The sequence below is a fragment of the Sander vitreus genome, chromosome 12 (genome assembly GCF_031162955.1).
Source record: "Sander vitreus isolate 19-12246 chromosome 12, sanVit1, whole genome shotgun sequence".
NCBI lineage: Eukaryota > Metazoa > Chordata > Actinopteri > Perciformes > Percidae > Sander > Sander vitreus.
Genome location: NC_135866.1, coordinates 15,047,613 through 15,068,252, shown reverse-complemented (window position 1 = coordinate 15,068,252; position 20,640 = coordinate 15,047,613). Strand labels below are relative to the sequence as shown.

General features: G+C 39.3%; 1 protein-coding gene across 2 annotated transcripts in view; it reads left to right on the top strand.

Annotated features, from left to right (window-relative positions):
- The first annotated feature begins 1,563 nt into the window (after positions 1-1,563).
- The window catches only part of crhr2 (corticotropin releasing hormone receptor 2), a 35,579-nt gene continuing 16,502 nt past the window's right edge, over positions 1,564-20,640 (top strand). For both annotated transcript variants that reach the window (XM_078263794.1, XM_078263793.1), the window contains exons 1-4: positions 1,564-1,684; positions 1,785-1,904; positions 19,825-19,910; positions 20,460-20,566. In XM_078263794.1, the coding sequence (XP_078119920.1) occupies positions 1,564-1,684; positions 1,785-1,904; positions 19,825-19,910; positions 20,460-20,566 (434 nt within the window). The remainder of the gene's footprint in view (positions 1,685-1,784; positions 1,905-19,824; positions 19,911-20,459; positions 20,567-20,640) is intronic.

Here is a 20,640-nt window from a genome sequence, read left to right as displayed (position 1 = left end):
TCAAGTTACAGTATGAGGGCTTATTGCGTCAAAGCCAGAGCCACACATTTTGTCTGAGGTCCAATGATCTCTGATTTTACATCTGCATGTCACATTTAACAGTCAGCTCGTCAGCTTTTGGTTTTAGAAAACCATACAAGAAGATCAATATAACAAGACAATTCTGATTTTGTCCAATGTTTTTTGCACTTTCGGCACATGGTTAAGTTTAGGAATAGACTAGTCATTAGGTTATGACAAATAAACTATTGCCATGCTGGTTACAGTGAGTTAACTGAAACATTTGATTATGGTTAGGGAAATATTGTGGCTACGGTTATTAAAAATGACATTAATTACAGGTTTGTGTTGGGATACTAGCACCAGTCTCAGCATTAGATGGATGTGTTAACACCTCCATCCACCGCCCTGGCATCCACACCCCTATTTCCTGCTTCGTCGCATGAATGGCACATTAATTCCTGTGATGCACTGGATGTAAATCATGAGGTGTAGATTTGTCCAATATGAATTTAATTCCAAAGGATACTTGCCTGCATGTCGTGTTCATAAACATTACCTGGAAATTGGGCACATTTACTAATAGGACACACACACAGAGCACACACACAGAGCACACACACACAGAGCACACACAGAGCACACAGAGCACACATATCAGATATTAAACAGACTTGGCTGTTTTGTGCACTATGGTGTGATTGATGTGGGCTTCTCAAAGCAGATATTGATTTCTTTAAATTACTTTAAAGACCAAAATAGTCAATATATGTTTTGAAATTAACATACTATCTAACACACTGCTAAATCAAAGGCAATTTACAGAATTGAAGAAAAGCTTGAATCAACTCTTTAAACATTTGTTTATGATTCAGCACTTGCAGATATTCCATAACTTGGTTGACTTAGTATCTTCACAGACATATTCATTATGTAACTTTAACCCCCAAAATACAGCCTTTGGAAGTGCTGGATGTTATTTTGTACAGTAATCAACTTCTGTATTTGAGTTTGGTGATAACTAGTCTCATATAGCTAGACCTATTTCCACAGCACAGTGTCAGGCTAATGTAGGAAACTGAAAGATAAAATTGACATAGGCTATTGTACAAGATAAATAATTGCAATGTAGTGGCCCATCATATGTTTGCACAGGAGCTGATTCATTGCTTTCTCATATTTAAGGCTTCACAGGCAGGCAACAGGTCACTCACTCACTCACTCACTCACTCACTCACTCACTCACTCACTCACTCACTTCCCCATCTAAAAGCAGCGACTGTCCCTCCATAAATAACACATGTGAGTGATTTGTCAGACAGAGTAACTAAGATCTGGTCAGTCTGGTGTGTCTGTTGTTATTCACCGGTTTGCAGCGCATGGATGGATGCGCGATTGCGCGGCTCTGATTGGCCAGGCACGCGGCTCCCAGCTGGAGCACTGGGCTCCCTACGTGTCATTACTGTTGTTCCGATTCACAAGCCCAAGAACACCGCTGGACTCAGTGTACCCATCTCTTCTTGGACTTCTAATCTCCCATTATTTAAAGCGGCGGCTCGCACTATGGACGCTACCCTTTATCCGATCTTATTTGGGGAGCTCGGGGACCTAAATTGTAGTTTGATAGATGCTCTCCAAGACACTTTTTTGGAAAACGCTCCATTGTCATTGCTGAGCACTGACGGTAAGATGGAATTGCTTCCTTTTTTCTTCATAATGAGAGGTGTTGCGTATTGGATAACGTACAGTAAAGCGTCCGTCTTTTTTGCTCTACTTCCCCCAAGGTTTATATTGCAATGCCACAACCGATGAGATTGGAACCTGCTGGCCGCGGAGCAGCACCGGGAGGATTGTAGAGAGACCCTGCCCTGAGTACATCAACGGGGTGAAGTACAACACAACCCGTAAGATATTTAGCTGTCATGGCAAAAGTTATTTTCTAAAATTATAAAAAAAAATTAAAAATTAAATACCAACACAGCCACGTGTGCTGGCTGTAAAAGTAAGTACAATATTATTTTTTGGTGAAAATGCAAGCTTTGCTCTTAAAGTAAGGGTTGGTTCTTTTTTCAATCATAAGCTGAAGGGATGGTTGTCTGCTGGTTTGAGAGACTGAGCAATTCCAAACCCAGTCTGTATCAGCCGTTTTACTCAATGCTGAAAACAGCATTTCACAACACTCCTCTATGATAATACTTGTGTATTATCATAAGACTGAAGTTTGTTGACACACTCAGAAAAGTAAATTGCAGCATTACTTTTACAAATTAACATATGAAAATATCTCTAATGCACTGAGTGTAAGGATTCTGGGTGTCTTGTTCAAGACTGGATTTTTCATTTAACACAGCTGTTATCTCTGTAATAGGTTCAGTGTCATTACACACACACACACACACACACACACACACACACACACACACACACACACACACACACACACACACACACACACACACACACACACACTCACCCTACTCTGTGCCTAGACCTCTTACTGCAATGATTCACCCTTTGCTCTGCTGGTGCTCAGTATTAGTTGGGCATGCCTGGTGGTTTGATTCACTTGGTGTGAAAAGCGCAGTTATGTGCCAACGCCTTTTACTGTATGATGTACCTTCATTTGTTGACACCGTTGTGGAATGATGTAATATTTTTGACAGGCTGAGGATTAGATATTGTGGTGAGATTGCAGTGATTACTGTTACTGTAATATTTTTCTAAATTGATCTTCCAATCGAATGATAGGAGTATAATGGCATTTTTTGTGATGATATCAATGGCAATACCATTGATGCTGTTTTAACTGGTATTAGGAATCAACTAGAAAAGAATGAATACAGGAATCAAATGCCGCATATCCACTGCATCGTATGGCTTGACTCTACTCAACTCGCTCTTTTTTGGCTTTCCATTGGCAAACGTTGTGGGTAGTACCTGGTACTTGTTTTTGGTACCACCTCGGTCGAGGTTTCAAGCGAGCTGAGCCGATACTAGAATGTTGTGTTGCAGGCCCCTGATTGGGCAGAGAGAACAGACCCTAGCTCAACACGTGACTTCCTGCACAAACAAATATATTTTCTTATATAGCCTAGATGTGCACTTATAGCCTACATGCCCAGAGACAACAGATGGGAATTATCATTGTGATAGCCTGTATCTGGTGCGATGCATTTATTGTCCCTGTTTTAAGCCTGTTTTTATAATGACAATTATAAACTTGAACAGTTGATTTCTTGCGAAAAAAAAGTCTCAGAAGTGAATTTAGTGGTGAAATAGCAGACGAAAATTGTAAAAAGTTGTTGGCTGCTGCTACTATGGCAAACTCCCGATCTAGATTCTCGAATCGATTGCTTTTCCTTGGGTTCCCGGATGTTAACACTCAATTTTAAACAGTGAAGCAGAATTTGGCTGGTTGAATTTGAGGAAGATGAAAATATATTAGTTGAATTTTAAACATTGTATTTTGCATCTGAATTTGTTATATTGAATTTTTTTACATTGAATTTTTGATTCTGAATTTATGAACTTAGAAAAATAAAGGTGAAAATTAGTTGTTGACAATTTGAAGAGTAAAATTCAGAGGCAAAAAATTCAGATACATAATTTCAATGCATAAATATGTAGTGCTAGAAATTCAATGGCTTTTTAATTTCAAAATCCGATGAAACAGATTTACTTCCATAAAAGACCCCTTAACTGAAAGAGAGATGGAGCAGGGACCCCCTACTACATATTGTATAAAATGAACTTGCATATTAAACTGGGCCTACAATAACGTGTGGGCGGCCTAAAGCAGCTATACATACATTTTTTGCATAGAATACTAAGCTATTCAAATTGTTGGCATGGTTTTATTTTTTTTAATGTTTTAATTTTTTTATGTTAAACATACATGTGGCACAGTGAATTCATGGAAGGCCTTAGTGACTACCTTACCTATAGGCCAGTAAGCAGACTTTTTCTTTTTAATTAATAATTTGGAGGCCCCCCTGCATTGACTCTGAGGACCCCCTAAGGGGTCCCAAACCCCCTGTTGAAGATCCCTGTATTAGTGGACTGTTCCACTAATTAATACTGTACAATAGAGTAGCTTTTACAAAACTCTTATTTGCATGATTCATACTTAACTCACAAGATCCTGCATGTTTTACAACAAAGTGACATGGGTCCTGAGACAATGGAGTTGAGTGTCTTAAATCTGCTGGATCACATTAGCATCACCCATTTTCAGTGGATAAATACCTAATTTTAAATCACAAAATAGGTCAGACTAAGAATAGAAGACAGCTTTAACATCACACGAGTGTTAAATAAGATGGTGGTCTGAAAAAAACTCACTTTGGCCACAGTTAGTATATGACCTTTGGGACTAACAACATATTCTCTTCCATTTGCCTCCTTGGAATGTGTCAGAGCTTAACATTTAATGCTACAAGACTGCATATTTGTGTATATTGTGAGTAATCTCAAAGGTTTTCAGTACTACATTCAAATGAACGGCTGAGTAAGTTTGATGGCAGCACATGTTGTAATTCTCTTAAAAAATCCTGAGGGTTCACAGACTTTAAAGGCCTGTTCAGGTGAGGGGCTGCAAATTCCTTCCGATTTCGTTGAGCATATATAAATATTAATGTGTGCAGTGGCTTAAGAGGTTTATGCATTTTTAAATCTGTCTGTCCTATTTCTTTTGGTGCATTTATTCAGCTATCTGGATTGCTTGAAAAGCACATCACTAAAGTTGAGTCAGAGTTGTTAGATGTGGTTTGAGGTCATTCATTCTATCTACTTTGTCACTATCATGTGAAGTGTTTTCTGTCAAGCCTTAGGCAAGATGAGATGTTGACAGCAGTAAGAGACGAACAAAACCTCTGTTGAGTTCATTGTCACTGATGAGACATGCTGCCAGCACACAGTGTGCCTTTCTAGTAAACAGAGCTTGGATCACTGTTTCTAAAATAAAACTTTATTGATTCTCTTATCAGGATTAATAAAGTCCGAGACATATCAGTGCCATGGTGTGCATCATTTTCAGAGAGAGGAGCAGAGCTGCTGCAGGGTTGCATGTTGGGGATACAGATTGATGCTTTATTTAAAATGAGTCTGTGCAACATTACCTTGTCATTCGCAGAAAAACATGAAACTGAACTAAAGCAGTGAATAAACAGAGACCTGTGTCATCATCAGACATGGAAATTGCGGCTTGTTTTTTGTCATTATATGTGAGAAAGCACCAAACCTCTAAAGAAATCCTTTTGCTTGTCAAAAGCTTACTCTTGTGTATCGTCAGCATAACCTAATGACCAATGAAGTTTGATGACTAAATGAGTGCAATAATGCTTTGCCTCTTCTTGTCAGTGAGCTGTAATGTCCACATATTTCCCTTACGGCGGAATAATATGAAACCTGTGTTTCTACCTTAAAAAGGCATGCACTTAGCCTGGGAAGCCAGACCCACATCAAGATTTTGGGTTTGGGAACTCACCATTGGCAGGGCTCAATCCGAGGGGTGGGATAAACGGTTGTCTGTCAAATTCCCACTGCACGCAATAGGATAGCGTTACAACCAACCAGAGCAACAAAGAAGGTAACAGAGCTAGTTGATAGATTGAACTTTTGCCGTATCCGGTCGGCAAAACTCTGAACACGTCTTCCTTTTTTGAAGAATGACTTCAGTGCCATTCTTTGTTCTTTTCTCAAAGAAAAGCGTAACTCCAAGTCTTCCAGAGTCGTGGCCAAAGCCTATTCGAAAGACCGCTGTTCGCCAGCAGCAGCAGCTATAAGCCCACCCACCGACTATATACACAATGTGATTGGCCCGGCCAGAGTTTGGTTTTTCCAGCTCGCAAGCCAACGGAGAGTTGCTAGACTGACCCTGGCTGCAAATTACATTTGCTGCCGCTAGGGTGCGTCTAGATTTCTAGGCTAGTATTCTTCCGGTTCCCAAGAAGAACAGGCCCAGCGAGCTGAACGACTTCCGACCGGTGGCACTCACTTCACACCTGATGAAGACATTGGAGCGGCTCTTCCTCAGCCTCCTCAGACCTCAGGTACAACACGCCCAGGACCGGCTGCAGTTTGCGTACCAGCCAAATGTTAGTGTGGAGGATGCCATCCTCTACGTGCTACACCGAGTCCACTCCCATCTGGATAAGGGAAGCGGCACAGTGAGGATCCTTTTCTTGGACTTCTCCAGTGCCTTCAATACCATCCGGCCCCCTATACTTCAGGACAAACTGAACAGGATGGGAGTGGACCCCTATCTGGTAGACTGGATCGAGGATTACCTCACTGACAGGCCACAGTACGTCAGGCTGAAGGACACCACGTCTGACACTGTGGTAAACAGCACTGGAGCCCCCCAGGGCACAGTGCTGGCTCCTCTTCTCTTAACCCTGTACACCTCGGACTTCTGTTACAACTCGGATCTGTGTCACATACAGAAGTACGCCGATGACACAGCCATCGTTGGGTGTATCAGGGGTGACAGAGAGGAGGAGTATCGGAGTCTGGTGGGGGATTTTGCTCTCTGGTGTCGCACTCACAGCTCAACACCTCTAAGACGAAGGAGCTGGTCATTGACTTTGGGAGGTCCAGACCAAGACCGCGACCAGTCCTGCTAGAGGGAGCTGAGGTGGAGGCTGTGCAATCATACAAATACCTCGGGCTGTGGCTGGATAATAAACTGGACTGGACAACACACACCAGCCACCTGTACAGAAAGACACAAAGCAGGTCGTACTTCCTGAGGAGACTGCGGTCTTTCAACATCTGCAGCAAACTGCTGTTGATGTTTTACCAGTCTGTGGTTACTAGCGTCCTCTTCTACACTGTGGTGTGCTGGGGGGGCAGCATATCCAAGAAGGACACCTCCAGACTGGATAAACTGATCAGGCGGGCCGGCTCTGTGGTCGGCATGAAGCTGGACTCGCTGGTGACGGTGGCAGAGAGGAGGACACTGGACAAACTGCTGGACATTACTGACAATGCCAGCCACCCCCTGCACACCGTCATCAGCAACCACAGGAGCCTGTTCAGTGGAAGGCTGCTCCTTCCCAAGTGTAGGACCAACAGACTCAAGAACTCCTTTGTCCCTCATGCCATCATACTGTACAACTCCTCACTCGGGAGGAGGAGGAAATAGAATAAAGAGGGTAAAGAGGACAGAACAGAACAGGAAGGAAGGGAAGGAGTGGTAGCCACTCACTCATTCACTGTGCAATAAATTAATATTAATATTAATCTACTCACATACATACCTGGACACTCTAACTGCTCTTAACTGCTAATTTATGCTAAATGTCATTTATTTATTAACTGTACAATAACACAATACCATACATAGTCCTATATATCTATATATTTATCTTTATTTATCTGTAGTTTATTGTTGTTTACTGTTTGTTTACTTTTTGTAAAAAATATTTACCTAAAAGTTTATTGTCATTGTTATTCTTATACTGTATTTTTTTCTATACTGTTTTTTTTTTTATACCTCTTTATTTAAAGAGTGTTTTGTATGCTGCTAAAATCTGCTGCTGGAAATCTAATTTCCTTGCGGGAGTCATCCCAAAGGATCAATAAAGATCTAAGTCTAATCTTATTTTAGACACACATCTACTGATGCAATTGACTTCCCATGCACAGTTTCTCATGCAGAGAATCACTCACATCTGGCTGCTACAACTGGGGCTATTTTTCTTTGCAGTGATTGCACAAAAAAACCTCTGTAAAGTTCTTCTCCTGCGGTGAATGTACCTCGCTTTAAATCGTTGATCTACTTCTCCACGGTGAGACTGGGTAAGAGGTTAGTCAGTCAATAAATTTAGGTCAGCATGTGTGTAGCAAACATTTCACCAGCCATTGCACACCAAGTTCCCCAGAGGGTCCAATCAGTATCAGGCTCCCCTGGCAGCACACACCACTGGCTCAGCATCCACACAAACAATACAGTACAATTACAATTTTTTAAGCATGTACAATACTCATGGTTACTATTAATGAGAATAGAGCTCTAAATTTTGTGTTTGGATGTTATTTAAATATTAGTCAAGTCCCACTCTTATTCCCTTCCACTTTGTTTCCCTTGCAAAAAGGAATTATACAATGTATTGTCCATCATTGATCAATGATAGTGATATTTTAGAAATGATTACCAAAATTGTTACACACATTCAATTGTTTGTTAAGAACATGGAACCCCTCTCAGATTGGCTTTTTCACACATCAAAACTCAATGGACGGACCAGCTTGCTTGTTAAGATCTAAAATCTTAGCAACTGTTAACAGAGGTAACGGTGGATCAATGGTACTGATCAACAACAGTTGAAAATCTTTTTTTTTTTCATCTCGTCTCCTTCTGGAGATGCTTCTTCCTCTAGTTTGTGACTACCGACAGTTTTTTCTTTTTGAGAAAGTTTAAACATGTGCTTCTGTGCGTTACCTCGTATTTGTAGTTATAGAAATTTGCTAGCAACTTGGGTTTTCATATAAATTTATGTTTTTCATTCCCCAACCTTATGGACTTTGTGCAGAATGAAGAGGTCACAATTCCTGAATTAAAACAAAAATTGCTAGTAGGTGTAATCCAGTGCAGCAACAATGTGAGTTGAATTACACATTTCTGACAATAAAAAATTAGACTTGGGACTTCTGTCTTATGGCACTATTATATAAAAATCCACAGACTGATACAAATGAATTGCTTCATTTTAATTTTTTTATAGCAGTGACCTGCTATAAATGACTTGGATAAAATCCTCATGTAATGTGACAGAATGCCTTTGCTTTTTAGCTGTGTAATGTGGTATAATATGGTCTCATTATCCAGACACGCTATTTTCCATGTTTGGCTTGGTAGTTTCCCTCAGGGCCACATAGGCTACTTGTATCACACATCCTTTAGCTAATTTTCTCTCACCAACTGACTTCAGTACAGCTGTGAGGTAAGCATTTAATGGGCAAGCATTTAAATCCATGACCTACAGTACAATTGTAGTTATTCCTAATGTGTCATGAGGAGAAACAGGAAAGCTTGAGACACTGCTGTGAGTAAAAGTTTACCCAGCAACTCCTCCTCAGGCTCTGTTGGCCTGTCTGCTACAGTGGTCATCACTCAAGGCACAAGGCCGGTTGGAGAGTTGCAGTGTTCACTGCTAAACAAGAGGAGATAGGCTGACAGTAATCCACACTCCCTTCCATTGCAATTGTTCACGGTGTGATTTTTAGATGACATGTGCAGTGAAGCTACTAGTCAAGCTTATATCCAAACCTTTAGTTGTTCAACCATCCAAATGATCAGACTGGAGGTTGAAATTATCAAATTGGATTTTGAGGGGCCTTCATTTATTAGTCAATCAAGAGAAGATTAATCAGCAGCAATGTTGATGAATGTTTATTCATTTTTAGTAGGACTGGGCAATATATCGATATTATATCGACATTGATATATGAGGCTAGATATCATCTTAAATTTTGGATATCGTAATATCGTGATATGAGACGATAAGTGTTGTCTTTTCCTGGTTTTAATAGAATAGAATAGAAGATACTTTATTCATCCCCGCGGGGAAATTTGAGGCTGCATTACAGTAAAGTGATGCAATTTTCTGAACTCACCAGACTGTTCTAGCTAGCTTCTCTATTATTTGCCTTTACCCACTTAGTCACTGTATCCACATTATTGGTGATTATTTATCAAAATTATCATTGTGTTAATATTTTGTGAAAGCACCAATAGTCAACCCTGCAATATCGCCGAAATATCAACATCGATATATTTGGTCAAAAATATCGTGATAATAGATTTTTTCCATATTGCCCAGCTCTAATTTTTAGACATTCTAGCTACATGGCTAGAAAAAACATGGTCAATACTAGCTGACATGAAAGAACAATTAAAACTTGCCCAATTGAACCAAATCTGAAAAAACTCTTTCCATTTATCTCTCGTAGATGGGTTAGATGGCCAAAGTGACTCCTATTTCCGGTTAGCAACCTCTACTTCTTCTACTCTGTTTACTCATGGCCTTTAGCGCCAACTTCTGTAGCCTAGTTTATCTGCTCCAAACAGTTGGTGGAAACACGCTAAATTTGCATATCTTTTTGCAACATTTCAAAAGTTAGCTTTAAATTCGCTTGACAGTTAAATGAAAAAACATAAATAGTTCTTAATGAGTATACATCCTCACCTTGCACTGTGCATCATGCCTATGACATGTTTCGTTTGAATTCAACTGAGAAAAGCTGCTGTCTTTTCACTTTCAATTCTCTTCTTCTAGAAAATAATCACCCAATTAGACACCTGAGGATGTTTAGATCCACCAATGTCTCTAATGGCTATACAACCTCAGGGCAGAATCAAGTAAGACCATAAAACCTATGTCATGTATGTACACCATGCTCCTTCCTGTTAGTTAATTTATAAAATTCAGTGAACCATGTCAAGTGTAATGATAATGCCAGCCATAGTTCTTTCCTCCCTCCCCTCACAGGGAAAATAATTATTCAGGTCAAACTCTACGATTGACATGTTACGAGATATGTCAGAAATAGAATTGAAAAACAGAAATCTCACAAAGGTGTTTCGTAACCTCAAATTGTCTGTTGACATCCTACTCAAGATGTGTTTAAATTTGGCTCCAAAACTGAGCAAGCTATTCTTTTTAAAGTGGTATATTTTTTTAAGGTTGCTCAGTCTCTTGTGCTTCAGGAAATCTCCTCTGCAACACATCAGAACAGCAACGTTCCCTGATCCAGCTCACCAAGTCACAGACTGCTGGTTTGTTCCAAGTCCTTCAGAAAATATCAAACATCACTCCCTACACGACAATCTGTGACAACCCACAAGGCCAAAATAAGTGTTTTGCAGTAGTTTCTGTGCGGGAAAGTCACCGGACGCCACAATCTTCTGAACATACCCATACTGAGAAATACAGAGTTTTTGTGGAGCTCACAGTCTTAATTAGCTTTGTAGCAACTCATTTGGCAATAGCTTGAATGTAACGGACACTCATTAATATCAAAAAGCATTACGCATTAAAGCGTCAACGTTGTTTGCAGTTCGAGGTGTCCTGTCAACAATTTTACAGACGTCTCTTTTTTAGCAGTGGTCAATGGGGAAACTGTTTGGGCCACAGGGATTTTTGGTTGCAATACCACGAGTGGCCACTGAAAAAGAATTGGCAGCAAGGCTGAGTGGAAGCTCCCTATCCAGTTCGATAATACATCCATGGGCTGTAATCAAGCATAGCGGTGCTTTCAGCTTAATGCTAACATCAACATGCTAACACGCTCAAAAAACAATGTTAATATGCAAATGTAAAAATGGTTTGGCTTTGGCTTTTGGACAATTGGTTTATAATGGAGCCGTCAGTTATTAACATATTCTATACCTGAATGATTTTTTGAGTATTTGCTTCATTTGCAAAGATCTATGGATGACATAATAAACCCATATTGGGTGAGTAAAAATGTTATGTCCCTTGGGTCGCAATGACATAATTTAAAAGATTTGTTTAGGTATTTTGAGTTACTGTATCTCAAGTTGTTTCTAGTTTAACATACAGATATTACTGTAATAACATTAAGCTATGACTTTGCAGGTGTCTTATTGTCATAGCTTCCTTTTGGGACACTTGAAATAGTAAGAGTATGATTACACTGATAAGAATGTGTGTGTGATTGAGCTGTTTTTTACATACTGTCAGCTGGCTTCTCTGGCAGTTTTCTTTGTTCTGCTTGATCCATTTATTTATATCATGACTTGACTTATGCCAATTAAAGAAAATCTATTATGAGGGTTATACATTAAAATGTAACTGTTCTTGTGGTTTCTTGGCCTTTTAAAAACTGTGTATTAATGCTTATGTCAGGAACTGTAGCATTATACAGATGGGAAACTGTAGAGCTGAAGTAAGGGACCATTCCAAACGTGAATGCAAAATACCTTACACTTACAGAGTGTGGTCTGGTACAGAAAAAATATTTTTCTTTTGAGGATTTAGAATTTCTTTTGCTTATTTGCTGCTAAGTTTCCAAGGGATTTATCCCTGCACTCTCTATGCAGCATGGGTTTAGGACAAAGACATCATGCCACTGTACAGAACTGTATGTCACTGCAAAGGATGGTAGCAGACGGTTGGCCAGGCAAGCAGCCAAAGCATTTAGACTAACCCCATATGTCTTTTGTTGATTGGCTCAGTGGAGGTTGACCTGAGCTTGTGAGATTGGGTGGTCCGTGCCGGTGCTCCATGTTCTCAGTCACCCTAAGAAATGTCTTTCTTTAAAGACGAGCATGCCTCAGAGGCATGCAGTCCCTCTGAGAAAACAGTTTTTTTATACTGTACTCTGGCAGTTTCCTTGCACTATTCTGCCTCGTCTTCTTGGCTCTGATACAAATGAGGACTTGTTCTGTTATCCAACTCAAAGATGACAAAAACGTTAGTTATGCTTCCAAGATGTATATTAAACTACAAGAAGCACCTACAGTAGACGTTATATTCTGAGCAAAAACATTTCAGTAACATTTCCTTCCTCCCCTTCGGCAGTTCCCTTTATAGAAACCATGAGTGCGCATCAAAATTTCTTTTCAGGGAAAAGATGACAAAACAAAGATATTCAGCACAGTTTGATTTCTGAACTTTAACATGTATTTCATGTGCATCTTAATGCAACAACTTACTTTCCCTGGAGCAGTTCAAATGACATAATTAGATGCATAAATAATCCCAGAAAACAAACTATTATTTTTAATAACAGGCATATCAATTTAGCTTTTTAAGCAATGATGTGCTACTGGTAGATGTCAGTAGAAATGCATATCTAAAAAATAAAAAATGCCCAGAGCAGAGTTTAAATACTTGATGATGTATGTGTGACTTTATGGCTATATTCTGGGCTTTCAGTACCTCCTTAGGTAATCCAGTCATTTCTAGAGCGTGTGCTGATAATGCCAGAGAGCCAGGGACTTTGTTTTGCTTTGAAAAGGATCAGCACCTCTGACAAAATGTATAACAGAGTAAATGTGAGTATGTTTTTGTGAAGTGGTTTAGCTGCCGAGTCGTGTTTGATCAAACTTGGGTCAATCAAGGGCTTGGGAACGGTTTCATTTTAACGTTGTGATGTTGGCATGTTTGTGCTGACAATTTAGACTTACTGGAGACTAACGCTTTATGATCTGAACCACAGGTCATTTGGGCAATAAATATGTGATATTTGGAAACTGGAGGGAGTCTCTCAAGATAAAGAACAGTTTTAGTTTTCCATTAAACTGCTCAGAGAGAGTGTCTTCTTCCTCCTTTCATATGTGATTTAATTCTCTATAAATAGTAATAAACACTTAGGACAAAAAAAAAGCCCTTTGCAAAAGGACACTTTTGCATCTAAGACAAAATGGGCAGTGGAGGTCAGTGAGACCCACAAGCAAAAACAGATAGGAGTTGAGATGCAAGCCCCAAATTGGTAAGAGCCATACTGACAATTTAAAAGAACTGAGACCCAGAAACGTAATTTTTTAAAAAAAACAGTTCCAGACAATTACCAAAAATTCAGTTCTTTCTGTGAGTGGCTCCCCATAAAAACGTTTTTAATGGAAGATGGAGGATATTTTCTAATAGCATTTCTAGCATTTATAAATTTCAACACACATTTCCCAAAGCAACTCTTAAGAGTGAATGCATCCACTTGCCATTAAGAGCTTCTGAATATGGTTGTCTGGGGTGCTTAGAAGGATACTGAACATTCTTTAAAGTATAGCCGTGCTGTATTAACAAAACATAAATCACAAACTGTAAAATGTAAATGTAAACGGTTTATACTTAGAATTATTTAGTATTGGTAGTTTTTAAAGACAGATTTGATAGACTGATTATACTATTTGAATGAATATACTATTTATTCCTTCATCATGCTCTTGTATAAATACAAAATGTGTGTTTGTATTTGCTTGACAGCTTTATGTCCTAACTTGCCCTGTGAGGTCTTTGTATGTGACATGGCAGTTGTCCTCCAGTTTCTGCTGCCTAAATGAAATATCAAACTGCAATGAGCTGTGAGATTCCCATGCTGTTACATTATGGCCTACTTTATTCTGTCCCCACCTTGTAGAATTAAATTTCAAATGGCTAGAAGGACATGCTGCTGAAACTGGCTCGCATGTGCTGTCACTCAACTTCAAGACATTGTAGCCTTTCATTTTTTACTGCATTTTGAAACTTACCTGAATAGAAGGTCCCCAATTTTACTGACTATTTCACAAAACAACTGAAACAAGTGGGTAACTGTGAGCAGCAGCTTGGTGCTTTGAGGAGGCGTGCAGTAGCAGTCATGTCATATTTAGTATTTTATCCATCCATCCAGGAATATCAGGAATTTGGTTTGCCTTTCAGATTAGTTCTGAGGAATCTATCACACATTTATATCACATTAAATTACTTAATGTTGTTAATGCCCAATTGAAGTGCCAATTATGCAACAACCAATGCACGCTGAAGTTATGTAATAAGAATAACCTTTCCCCATTAACTCGACAAACAAGCTTTCAATCTTCCAATCCTTGAGCAATCATATGGTGTTTGCTTTCATGTATGTATTTGTGCATCCGAGAAAAGGAAGAAGTTGGCAGAGGCAGAGGAGGTGGACAATGTTGGCATAGAGTAAGCCAGTTTTGAAGAATGCGTTGAAATGGCACATTTCTTTTGTTTCCTTATGCATCTGTGTGCATAAGAAAGTGTGGTTGGTGTTGCGTTGCTTCCAGCATTGTTAACACCTTTGAATGGCAGCCCTCTCTCCTTACCCACACCCGAGAGAAAACTGAGTCACTTAGTGATTAATATTTTAACTGTGTAAACATAATGCACTGTAAAATAAAATGCGAAGAGCATAGCTTTATCATGCGTAATGCACAGATGGTTAGTCAGCTCTCCCTGCACCAGTGCGTTGAATTAGTCCTGCCTCCATGGAATCGCTCACACGGGCAAAACTCACAAGCTGCTCCCCTTCCTCTATTTTCTGCAACATCACTGCTTATTTCACAGACACAGTGTGATATTTGCCTGAAGAGTGGAGAGAACTTCATCTGGCAAGCATCTTGTGCTGCTACAATAATATTAGCTCAGTCAACTTCAAGTTGCCATATTATATTTTCCATGATTTTGTTTGCAGATATAATATGTCTCAGGATGAGAATAGTGTTCTCCATCATCATCTGTCTTCTTTTAGAAAAACTCAGTTATACTATCTAATAGATCACACTTCAAGGGTTTATGAGTTGTAACTAATGGCTTTGTTAATAGTTGATAAAGTATTTACTAATATGGTATAAAGCTAAAAGTGTTATAAAAATGATATATACGCATGATGTATTAATAAGAACAACACTTTTGCCAGGTTGTGAAAAATGTGTTTGGGCTGATTTGTATCCAGTCTACTCTGTAATAAATGTTGGTAACCCATGACTAAATAGGTTTGTCACTTCACCATCAGCCATCAAGTCTGCAGATATGAATGTCAAAGGGTAGGTTAATTGTCATGAATAGGGTTTTTACAAAATCTGTAGTTAATGATAAAATATAATTTACAATGCTCTGTGGCTATTTTCCATAAGGACAGAGGTCAAACATTAGAGGGGTCTTTCTGAAAATGTAAAGATCTAAGAAGACAAAGTAAGTGCCATGCTGGTTAAACATGCCAAACTTTAGGCGCCTGGGTAGCTCACCTGGTAGAGCAGGCGCACATATATAGAGGTGTACTCCTCGACGCAGCGGCCGCTGGTTTGACTCCGAGCTGCAGCTCTTTGCTGCATGTCGTTCCCCCCCTCTTTCCCCTTTCATGTCTTCAGCTGTCCTATACAAATAAAGGCCTAAAATGCACAAAAAATAATCTTAAAAAAAACATGCCGAACATTGTTCATAACTTGGCAACAAGTTGATCTTATTTTATGATCTATAAAGATCAGAAAAGATGTATAAACTATATTAAGACAGAAATTAGTTACAGCTGATAAACTCTTTATACGGAAGTGGTACACACATTTCAATACATGTACAGTACTGTTTATACAAAAAAGAAAATGTGAATAAAATATAGTGTCTTGATTCAGTGTTTTTCTCAGGCTGTAATATGTGTTGTGGTTGCTTTGGACAGCATTATGTTCAAATGTGTATGCAATATTGTGGAATGTAGCATAAAAACACAAATTAAACTACATTACAATGTAAAAGGGATTTCTTCTTAACAGTTAGGCTATGTTTAGACGGAAACGATCTGAAGAGAAAACGCAAAAGTGGCGTTGCATTCTCACTTTTTATTCCGCGTTTAGACAAGAGTTTTGGGGGGGAAATCTGCGTGCATATGGTGACGCAAAAGTGTGTGAAATTCGATGTAGTATGCACGGCAGGCGGCTAGGTGGCACTCCCACACAACACCACCAAGTCCGCGCGCCTGCGTAGAACCTGCCTTCTACTTCTCTCCTTAGTAGCGTGAAACCGAAGGGGGTAAGCTTCTCCTCGGACTGCGAACCTCCTATGGCGCCATTTTGATGCTAATAAGCCATGACCTCCCGTTAGCATTCCATTGACTGCCATTCATTTTGGCGTCACTTTGACAGCGAATAACTTTACATCTGAAGCGTTTAAAGACTATTTGTCTATCGTTGTTTATCGTTTATTTCTAAAGAAACACGACAATGTATAAAAGGCTCCATTACCTTGTACCTCACGTTATGGCTCCGTAGCAGACGTTTTTGTAAAAATAGGCTAACGATTGTTTCTAACCATGAGACTTACTGTCGCATAGTAGAGGAATTACCGTACAGTACAGGAGAAGATCGCAGGCAGCTTCGTCTCACATTAGCTGTTTAAGTTTAATTACTGTTAACTAGCATTTTAGTTAAGAATAATTAGCCTGTGTCCATGTTATCTCCTTACATATACCTACGCTCTCTGTCTCTGCACGATTGGGAGTGATTGAGATTTCTCTTGGCACAGCTACCAGAAGACTTACAACTTTCAGACACGTTGCTCACGGCACATTTACGATGTCTCTCTCAGTTGGAGGACGCTCAGCCATCACCGGAAAAGTGCTTCTAATGGCCTTCACTGGTCTCCATCCAGAGCAACGGGATCTGTTGGTCCATTCTTATATACTGTCTATGGTGAAACCAAAACATGTCGAAGCGAACAACAAAAGCTGACAATTCTGTCTGGACAGACAGGCAGCTGGAGTTGCATGTTTGTCTGATGATGACCGACACAGTCGACCATGATAAGCCACAGCACCGACGGGCAGAGGAGGCTGAACCAGACCCTCCTCTGCCCGCTGCCTCTCTCTCTCTCTCTCTCTCTCTCTCTCTCTCTCTCTCTCTCTCTCTCTCTCTCTTTCTCTTCATCTGCAACGTTGTAGCCTACTCTGGAAGCTGGCTCAAATAAATAGCCTACATATGGTCATCGAACTATAACAACCTTATCCACATTGTCGAAATCATTTAAAAATATTGAGCAATTACATTGAAAATCTTTTAGGTAACAGAAGCCTGTAATTTCTGTAGCCTACTCCGTAACAACAGACTACCTGGATGCCTTTTTCTCGTCTATATATATCAGACTTTTGTGTTTTTACCCTTTAGACGGGAACGCGATGGTGGAGTGTTTTTAAGATTTCCACTCTGGAGGGTGGTTTCACTTTTTGGCGTTTTTAAGCCCCAAAAACGCTGTCGTCGTATAAAAGAAAGGCATATCTGATAAAATATTTTGTCGTTTTCACCCGCAAGAGTCATCGTGTTAAACAGGGCCTCAGTGTGCACCACAATCAATTGCATAATGACTTCAAACCAATATCATTTGTCACAATTATGCAGTAAAAGGAGGAATGTGTCCTGACAATGACTTGATGTCCTCAACGATGATACAAACATTCTCCAGTTTATTTGCCTTGGTTCATGTTTAAACCATGCATGAGACATAAGCTCTCCTTTCACAGTTGCCTACACTGCACAATAACTCAATAAATGCCACATTGCAACTAATCAATGAACATATTGAAGTATTTTTCTGCAGAGTCAAACAAAGAAACACAATGTGTTTTAGAGTGTATTACAATGGAAGGTTTTACTGTGTCTCAGGGCAATGGTGTAACTTTGGTTTGAGAAGTGGGGTGGACACAAAGCAGGTGGTCTGGGATTCTCCACCAGAAAAACTTTATCAATTTGAATCCCATTTCCTGCATTTCTACATACATTTGTAGGGACTATGGTGATACAAAATCCAGGAAATAATTAAGTTGATTATGATGAAATTATGCCAGAAAGAATAGTAGGCTACTAAACTATGTAGGATACTAAACAGGATATTGAAAGTGCTTTAGTGATTTAACTGACTTTGCTCCTACATTAAACCTACTCTATTCTAAACTGCTGAGAATTAGGATTTTTCTTCATGAGCAGTGCAAAGCATTTCCTTGTAAGTGTTGCCATAAGTCAACTCCTTCTGCCACAAGCAGTTTTCTGCTTTCTGCTCTTCAAATACAAATTTCACATTACGTAACATTAATTTGAATGCAAAGAATCGTACTTTGCTGCTGCCACTTTTTGAAGAGTCGCTGTCGGCCAGGGATGTCAAATAACCAGAACCAGGGCCAGAACCAGTCTAACAAGGGTCCAAAACACTGGATGACTTTCTAAATAAAATTTCTGGATGAAATTTTTAAATAAAATTAATTACGATTCCTACTGGTTCCCTGGGAGTTGTGCTATCCTCATAAGAGTAGCAGACCCTATACTAATATACTATTATAGACCCATGTGCTTACATACAGGCTACGTAACAACACTGTCAAGCTGAGGGTGAGTTTGTGAAGCCATTCTGAAGGCTGCACAAAGTGTGTGCTCCTGGCTTTTGGCAACATCAGCCTGACGAGGAACTCTGTGGCAAATAAGATTTTGGATCTTGCTGGTATGGTTTGGGTTTGGGGCTTGGGATTTTATTTCAAGACGGTCAATACCACAACTGCAGGGATATCACTAAATTGCCTCTGCATGGTCTAATTTTATGTGGTAACATCATTACTGTGATTGGATGTAAAACTTCCTGCTTCAAATGCAACCAATAACTTAACTAATTTTTAATTTGCAAAGCATTTATTTGGAGTTGAATATCAATCTATTATTTTTAATAGTATGAATCACAGTTGAAGCTTTTGACAGCAAACTCATAATTGATTTTCATACACAATAATACAATAACCTACATACAGTAAATTATGTGTATCTTGGAAGCAGAGTGGTTTAAATTATCACTTTGTAAGTGTCTGGTCATAATAGAATAGAAGAAATTAACTTTTTCACATTCATTGCTGCTTTTTTCCTACACAAGTCTGTATACATTTATCATTGTTAAAGAGATAAAGGGCTTTCTGAATGTGTGGTGAGGAACTGCAAAATGACAATTTCAATTCAAAGTTGATTATAGAAAGTGGGCTTAAAAAGATATGCAAATGAACTAACAGAGTAAGAGGCTTTGCATTTCCACACCATGAATAAAAATTGTATTGCTGAGTTGGTTTTCTGTAACTCAGACCGATAGTAGTGACTGAGCTCTAAGGAATGACAGGGATGTTATTGCTTACCCACTTGGCAAACACTTTACTATAACCTTACCCTGCTCCAGCACGGACTCAGCTGAATGTAGTGTGGTGGTGAATATTTAGATATCCAATATTTAGATTTTAAGTAACAAGTACTTAAAAAATGATCAATGTTTGCAGCAATGCTACACTTAATACTTATTACTCATTGTTTTCTCATCTGTCCTTCCCACTCTTTTCTTGCAGGGAGTGCTTACAGGGAATGTATGGATAATGGGACGTGGGCATTGAAAAGCAATTACTCCAATTGTGAACCCATTTTGGAGGAGAAGGTTAGTGTGACGTCATAATCCTGTTGTCCCTCATTCTGTAAGCAATCTGTTATCCGTCTTAAATAAATGCTCATCACAGCTTCTCATCATAACAGTAATGGCACACAGGGAATACCAATCAGATCTAGCCAAAATAATGTGGTGTTTTGATTACTTAACGCTTATTGAATTGAATTTAGTTTTTCTACGAACTATACTGCAGCTAAACTGTTTAAACGTTTGTTTCCAGACGACTTAACAAATACATAAGTACAGTCTTGCCTGTGTCCATCTAAGCATTGCATGTAATGAGTTTTGGCCTGATTACCTCACATCATGTCTCCTAATTATGTGTATTTCTGGGTCTTGCTCTATTTTCTCAGATAATTTTAAGCCATGACATCTGAAGTGCTTTCTCTCACTTTAGTTACACCTCAAAACAAAGAAGCCTAGATAGATGAATAGATACACCCCGGTTCTAATTATGTCTTTTAGTATTGCTAACCTCTTCTCTTTGTGTTCTTATCCAGTAGTTGCATTCAAAAAGTAATTCACGTCTTGTTTTTACAGAGAAAATATCCAATGCATTATAAAATAGCGCTGATCATCAACTACCTAGGTCACTGTATCTCTGTGGGAGCTCTAGTCGTGGCCTTCATTCTCTTCTTGTGCTTAAGGCAAGTACAGAAATAGTCTCTATCTAAATGTGTCCTGTATGCATGAGTCCTCATAGAGGACAATCAGGGAAATT